The sequence below is a fragment of the Magallana gigas genome, chromosome 8 (genome assembly GCF_963853765.1).
Source record: "Magallana gigas chromosome 8, xbMagGiga1.1, whole genome shotgun sequence".
Classification (NCBI taxonomy): Eukaryota; Metazoa; Mollusca; class Bivalvia; order Ostreida; family Ostreidae; genus Magallana; species Magallana gigas.
The window spans coordinates 48008881-48016789 of NC_088860.1; the positions used below are offsets into that span (position 1 = coordinate 48008881).

A 7909-nucleotide genomic window follows, 5' to 3' on the forward strand; every position below is an offset into this window, starting at 1 on the left:
AAATTACTTCTTCGAATTTCATTCAATGCTATTCATCTTCATAATATTGTGGCAGTTCTATCAAGTATCGTTATCACAGTATTCTATTAATTATCATATCAAAAACACACATACATAAAACACGTCAACATTTGCGCTTCATTTTTTCTACTATCAAAATTAAGATCTTGATCTTTTATCTTGTCATGCTGTAAATTCATGCTGATTATTTATTGCATTATGTAAACGCTCTGAAAATAAGATAAATATTCAGTTTTGTAATATCAAGGAAATGAATTTCTTGAATAGGTACCGAACATGTTACAAACATATCATATTACAAATAGTGGACACAGAAATTTCAAGTTAAGAATTAACAAAAAAATGTATAAATGTAAATGCACCTCAGATAACCTATATATCAGTATAACCCAAAAACAAATGATAGCGTAAACTCTTTCATAGAATGAATTATATCAAATAAACATCGAAACGTCAAGCATCGACAGAACATCTGAACTAAAGATCACCGTTACCTACAAAAAAAAACCCAATATAAATTCACAGTAAGCCACATTATTAAGAAAAAACTATTCAAAATACACTTTTTTATATTACTAACTGCAAATTAGTTTTTCAAGATGTATGTAACTGTCTACTTGCGATATATTGCATACCTATTACATATTTAGATATAATGTATGCAAGCATCTACATAAATATGCATGTTCAAAATCATGATACATTTTATAAACATCGAAGGAATTCCAATGGTACATTTTTCTTTATAAATGAAACATACACACAACTAATATAATTAAATTATTACATTAGATACATCTGCTTAAATTTAATACAAATAGAGTATGTCACATACAAAGCTTGTAAATTGTATATATTTTTCCATCAGAGAGAACACACTCTTTGGAAAAGTCATTAAAAAACAAAAACATGTAGGTATTTGGTTCGTTTGAAATAAAACTCCGACCACTGCATCCAACGATTTGATAAACTCCGCCCATCTTGGTGTGTGCCTCCTGATCTTGGCCACAATATTGACAAAAACACTTATTTTGTGCGCCATTGTAATAATCTTGGTAGTGATTATATGAGAAACTGGGATTATCGCATCCCTGACGAAGCTTTGAATACACAGCATAAATATTCTTTAAAGGGTCAAATGCAACACAATTAATATTTGTTGCATAAGGAACATCGATCTGACATCGGAACAGTTCCTGACCAGAAACTGAAAAGCAAACTATCTCGTTTCCTTGAATTAAAGTAAATCGGTCTTGTATTACAGACACTGAACGTAAGGCAAAGGCTGCTGAATTTTGAATTGTTGCTGTTTGGACTTGACAAACTGGAGAAAGAGTGAATGTTGTGATTTTAGCATTTGTTGCAACCACAATTTTGTTTTGCTCTTCGTCAACACAAAACGCTTCAAAATTGTCTTTAACATTAAACTCCGCAAAACATGAAGCAGTAAGCTCATTTGGTTTTCTTTCTGTAATCTTCAGTTTGAAAATTCTGGACAAACAACCAACATACAGCACATTTTTGGTGATACTTTTATAGAGACAAGGCTTTCCTTTCAATTCTATGGGATATTCAAATGGCTTCATTGTTCCGTCCGTTGTAACAGCTTTTAGAGAGAATGGAGATGAGCAGACAATTATAAATGTTTCACCATTTACAAAAACACCTTGGTGTGCTGACTCAGAGATCTGAAACTCCGAAATTTTCTCCGCTCTCAGTGAATTTGGATCTGGCAAATTCTGAAAGGATGTAGATAGTTCGCTTTGTTCTATGCTGTCAAGGACTCTAAAAGATGGCAAGTGCGTCGATAACTTCCATATAGTTCCTGATGGTCTTCCTACCTCTGTGATCTCTTCGATCTTGTCCTTGGTGCACACTTGCTTCAGTATGGTTGTGTGGTCATGTTCGTACTGAATATCTTCATCTTCTGAGTAGTTAGCTTTGAATTGTTGGAACTGTTGTTCTACGTCATTGATTATTTTCATGGCAGTGATAAACTTCTGCTTTGCAGAACCCTTTAGTTGAACAGCAGAGAGAAGAGCCTCTCCGTTTTTTACAACCAGTAAATATTGCCTCAAATCTAGGACACATTGTTTGAGTTTCTCTTCGTTTTCTTCGTGTGTTTTTAAGAAAATCTTCTCAAACTGTTGTTGACATTCATCAAGTTTAGATTTGAGGTTTTCAATTTCAGCATTAACATTGGTCAGTATCTCTTCCTTTCTGGCATTGGTTTCTTTGATTGTCTGTTCTTTATATTCTATTGTTTCTTTAGTTATTTGGGCTATTTTAATAAGAACCTCAATGTTCCAGTCGACATTCGACTTGGGCATTCCTTCGGCGATATCTTCTAATGCTTCCACGCGCTTACAATGCCTATGCTGGGTCGCAAAGCATACGCTGCAGCACAGCTTGTCATGATCTAAACAAAATACTTCTACAAATTTACCAACATGTGAACAGCAGGGCTCGTCCACGTCTGGAACTTGCAGCCTTTTCTGATCGTCATGCATAGCGGCAGCTGTTGATATTTTGTGATTTTGGAGACTCACAAAACTTTTATGAATATTTTTACATGTATTGCATATCAGCTCGCTACAGTCGTGACACCAACTTTCCGCTTTAACTTGTTTGTCATTTCGTAAACATACCGCACACAATTGATCAACAGGATTTTCTGCCATTGATATACTCAGTGACGTAAGGAAACTATTGGCGGGAAAATGTTTGGCCCATTCCTCCACGGGGATTCCGTTCTCGGGGCAGCCCGTCAGTCGTCTACAGACCGGGCATTTGAATTCAAAGCTGTCATTTTCTTTTCCAATAGCGTCCCTAGTAATATAGATCTGCAGACACGTCTGGCAGAATGTGTGTGAACAAGGTAAACGTTTGGGTTTTATTATCTGCTCTAAACATATAGGACAATTGAAAGCTACACATTTACCCACTCTTTGTCCTTCAGTCGCCATCATGGGTGTTTGTCGAGAAGGCAATGCATTGTGGTAGTTTCGTTTTGATATTTTGCTGAAGTAGGATTGGCGGATCCAAATTTTTAAATGGACGTGACAGTTCTTTTCCATACCTATATTTATTAACTTACATATGTCTGCAAATCCGTTATCATTTTCATTTATTTCTTTTTTTCAATACTTGGTATATCAATACCTACATGTAGTAAACTAACCAAATTATACGTTCATATAATACACATGATAAACTTTGAATGTTTTCTAATATTCACCAGTGTTGTACATGTATATACTTTTTCAGCAATCTATAAATGTATATAAACTGACAGAGTGTACAATTTTTTTCAGAATCAGAAGAACTTCGTTTTCACTCTTTATAACAGGTATAGTAGTGTACAATTACCATATGCATTTATCCTTTGAACTGTTTTTTATTACACTTGAGTGACCATCGTTTTAAAAAACAAATATAAGTATTTAAAAGCAAATTTACATTAATATTTTGTATTTAAAAATAGCCTATATCAATGAAAGCAATTAAAAATCACCGAAGAACACTCACAAACTCTCGCATTCATATTATCTTAAAAAGATCAAATCTAAACTTTTGCATGTAACATTCTTGTCTAAAGCTGAAACCCGTCTAAACGAGATGGAATAAGATATTGCATTTTAAACTGAATATGTACTAACAACAACTATAGGATTTTGATATGCACTCAAATGTTTCGACTGGTGGCATATTTCTGAGTCTTCTAGTATGTTTAAATATTTTGCAATTATTTATCGATGCTTATTTATTAAGTGAGTGCCGAAAAAAAAACATTAAAAACAAATTGATGCATGTATGATAGAGAACTGTAGATAAAGAAATTGTACATGTATCAGTAACTTCTAGTTGAGCCTCCAACATATAAATATCTGGAAATGCATATACCTTAATGTAGATGTTTGGAAAATTATTAGCATGCTAAATTTACATACAAAATATACATAATTCAACTCGGTTAGACATTCTTTAAGAAAGCGGCAACACTTTCACAAACATGCCAATGATACTAAAACAACAGAAATAAAGACAAGAATCGATAGTCCAGTAATTTTATAATAAAAGTTTGTATACGGTTATTTTGCTTCCATCAGAAAGAACGAGATGTCCAGAATTTCATTAACGGAAATAGACATAGTGTTTGGACAGTATGAACATAAAGTCCGGCTTTTTGTACCATCGCTCAAAATCTGAAACAAACTGTAACTCTCGACGTGTGCATTTTGTACTAATCTACAATGATCACATGGAAATTCATCAATATTTAACCTTCCATGTGGCCTATAAAGAAAGTAATAAGGGTTATTTTTTCTATACTTGCTGTCATCGAACTTGAAGCATCCCTGGCGGAATACCGTATAACGGGTATTTTCTGCGGCTTGAAATTTTTGCGGTTTAACCCCTAAAAAGTATCAAATTATATTCTGCGTTTTCAATTTCTGCGGTTACATTAGACCGCAAAAAAAAATACATATGTTTACCGGATTTTCCGCGCTTTACATATCTTAAAATCGACATGCTTACCGTGTTCAAGGTGAATGAGAACTACTGTTGACGTACGTTTGTCCGCGTGGTATTAATTTACGCTATGAATGCGGGCACAAATTTTCCGCGGAATTTTTTCCCAGTGTACTTAAAGTGCACTTTGGAAGGAAATTTTGAAATTGCATTACATGAATAAGGATAATCGGAAGTTACTATATTATAGAACACTTGCATATACGTGTACCCAATGTATATCGTTTTTATCTATAAAAACTGTCAAACATATTTGTATTGAAAATTCACATTATAAATAATTTAATCTCCTAAAGATTTGAATTTTCCGAAAATTTATGAAATTTAAACTTCTCCCAGCTTGAGATAACGGCACGTGTCAGACGACAAATAGCCCCAAGCAATGACTCAATTAACTACACGCTAAGACCCGTGTTTTTACTGCAATTTTTAGATCCCTTTGTGCTCTGACTTTTAATGGATAAAACTGATCAACTCATAATTTAAACGACATGTGAACCCATAAATTGACAGTTAATAAAGATCACAAGACGATATTAGCCAGCGTCGTAACATCTTGACCGCTAAGTAATGACTACCGACAAGTGCACAACCAATAATAACTGTTCACTGTGAACAGTTTTTACAATTTTAGTCCAAACTCTAGGTAATGAAAATTGTTCGGAACTAAATTTAATAATTATTATTCAAATGATTTATTTTTCAGTCAAAGAATCTGCGTAAATTTTTACCCGCGAATTAAATTGATATTGTGATTCCGCGGAATTATGACCCCGTGGGAAAAAATACGTCTACAGTTACTCTCAAATGTTTTACAAGTCTACTAAATATACTGCTTGTGAACTTTTCTTAGATCATTTTATTTCATACTCGACTAAACACAGTCCTTATATCGATCTGTTCAGCTATAATTGATATCGCACAGATAACATGAGATAATTAGGTGTGAAATACGACGCAGAGCCCGCTAATAACGGACTGATCACGTTTGAAAATTATAGATTGTATTTTAAATAGTCTCAAAATTAGGGATTTTTTTAAAATAATATTTTGCGTTTTAAATTTTTGCGGATTTTTCTTATCCGCAAAATACCGCAGAAAATAAGCAACCGCAGAAAATACCCGTTATACGGTATACAAACGCCGTATACAATATTCAATGTGTCAAGGGTCACACAGCTGATGCCGATCGCACCAGGAATCGAATGTCGAAAACGGAACTCGACAGACAAGGTGAAACAAAACACATCGCCTCCATTCACGGTAACAGTCCGGTCATTTGTTATACAATGGAAGGGAAAGGGACAAGCTATATATCGACTTTTGATAATTGTTGTTTGGACATCTATAATTGGAGATAGCGTGAAAATCGTTATCTTTGACTTCGATGCAACTATAATTCTATTCTGTGCCTCATCAACGCAAAATACGTCAAAGTTTTCTGTAATCTTAAACTCCGCCATAGACACCTTTTCTTTTATATGCAATCTTTAGTTTATAAATTGAAGACAGGCAACTAACGTAAAAAACGTCTCTGGTAGGACCAGAATATAGACAAGGCTTCCCGTTTAATTTAATGGGATATTCAAATGGATTCATTGCTCCGTTGGCTTTAGCAGCTTTTAGATATGGTGGAAATGCGCAGGCTACTATTAATGTTTCAGTATTAACAAAAATGGCCTGTTGTGGTGTTCCCGGAAACTCGGACTTTTTCTCTATTTTCAGTAAATTTGGATCTGTCAAGTTTTGTAATAATGTCGAGGGTTGTTTCTGTTCGTGGATTTCAAAAGATGGCAAATGTAAAGATAAATTCCACATGATCATTGAAGGACTCGGTACCAAGGTGACGTCTAGTATCTTTAAATGGTTACACACTTGCCAAAGTATGGTTGTGTGGTCATGTTCGTATTGAATTTGTTCGTCTTTTAAGTAGTTTTGTTGAAAATAATTGAACTTTTCTTCTACGTCAGTGATAGTCTTCAAGGCAGCTAAAAACGCATGCTTTTCTGAACCTTGTTGTTGAACAGCAGAAAGTAAAGCCTGTCCATTTTGTACGGTCACAAGGTACTGTTTTAAATCTTGGACACATTGCTTTAGTTTATCTTTGTTTTTTTCATGAGTTTTTAAGAAAGTTTTCTTAAACTGTTGTTGACATTCATCAAGTTTTGACTTAAGCTTTTCAATTTCAGTGGAAACATTGGTTAGAATCGTTTCTTTTCTTGCATCTGTTTCTCTGATTGTCTGTTCTTTATGTTTTATCATCTCTTTAACTACTTTTGCTTCTTTAGATAGAACCTCAATATCCCCTTCCAAGTTATATTTTTGAATTCTTTTAACGACATTTTCATATGCTTCTACATGCTCACAGCACCCGTGCTCGTTTGCAAAACAAATGCTGCAGCACATCTTCCTGTGATCCAGACAAAATACCTCCACCACTTTACCTGCATGAATACTACAGGGTTCTTTTCTATCTTGGCATCGAAGATTCCTAGTTTGGTTTTTCAGTGCTAATGCTGTTATTTTGTGTTTTTGAAGGGTAACCACTATTTTATGAAGACCTTTACATGTTTCACAAATCATCTTCTGACACTCGTGACACCAGCTCTCCGCCTTCACTTGTTTGTCGTCACGTAAACATATCGCACACAAGTTATCTTGAGGTTGTTTCTCCATAGATGTGGTCACAGAACTAGGAAAGGTATTGGCGGAGATATGTTTGGCCCATTCTTCCATGGGGATCCCCTGCTCTGGACACCCTGTCAAACGTCTACATACCGGACATTTAAACTTAAAGTTGTCTTCTTTTTTCCCAATAGCTGCTCTTGATATAAATGTTTGCAGGCATTCTTCACAAAACGTGTGTGCACAGGGCAGCCATCTTGGTTTAACTATCGGCTCCAGACATATCGTACAACTAAAGTTAACGTTTCCGCCCCCTTCTTTCTTTTCGGTCGCCATCATGGGTGGTTTATCATTAAGGACGTTTGTACATAACTTCAATTTCACTCGATCCTCATTACTTTATTTTCATATCAATTTTTTTCAAACTCCCCAAAAAGCAAAAAGTGGGGGGACCAACTCCATGATAATTCAATTTTTGATATGTATATTTTAAAAAAATTGTTGCTGCGAGAAAAAGGTTGGGGCAGCCCCCCCCCCCCCCCCCCCCCCTCCTGATGCTACGTGCCTGCCAAAAACAATTACAAACATGCTAACCGATGAAAACATGTGTCAGTTACATATGCATGTATGCACACAAATGTTTATAACTAATGTGGTCTAAATTTTCTGGTTAGAAGGGGGGGGGGGGCAAATTCCGTTCGCCCATTCACCTCATGGATCCACCGCTCGA

At 35.1% G+C, this 7909-nt stretch overlaps 1 protein-coding gene across 1 annotated transcript; it reads right to left on the reverse strand.

Moving 5' to 3' along the window:
- Window positions 1-6003: 6003 nt before the first annotated feature.
- Window positions 6004-7615, reverse strand: LOC117690200 (transcription intermediary factor 1-beta). The gene has a single exon (XM_066070100.1). It carries the CDS (start codon window positions 7516-7518, stop codon window positions 6004-6006), a length of 1515 nt encoding a protein of 504 aa, XP_065926172.1. The 5' UTR covers window positions 7519-7615.
- Window positions 7616-7909: the final 294 nt, after the last annotated feature.

Excerpts from the sequence above, each read along its gene's own strand:
- LOC117690200 (XM_066070100.1), bottom strand. The coding sequence starts at position 7,518 with ATGATGGCGACCGAAAAGAAAGAAGGGGGCGGAAACGTTAACTTTAGT.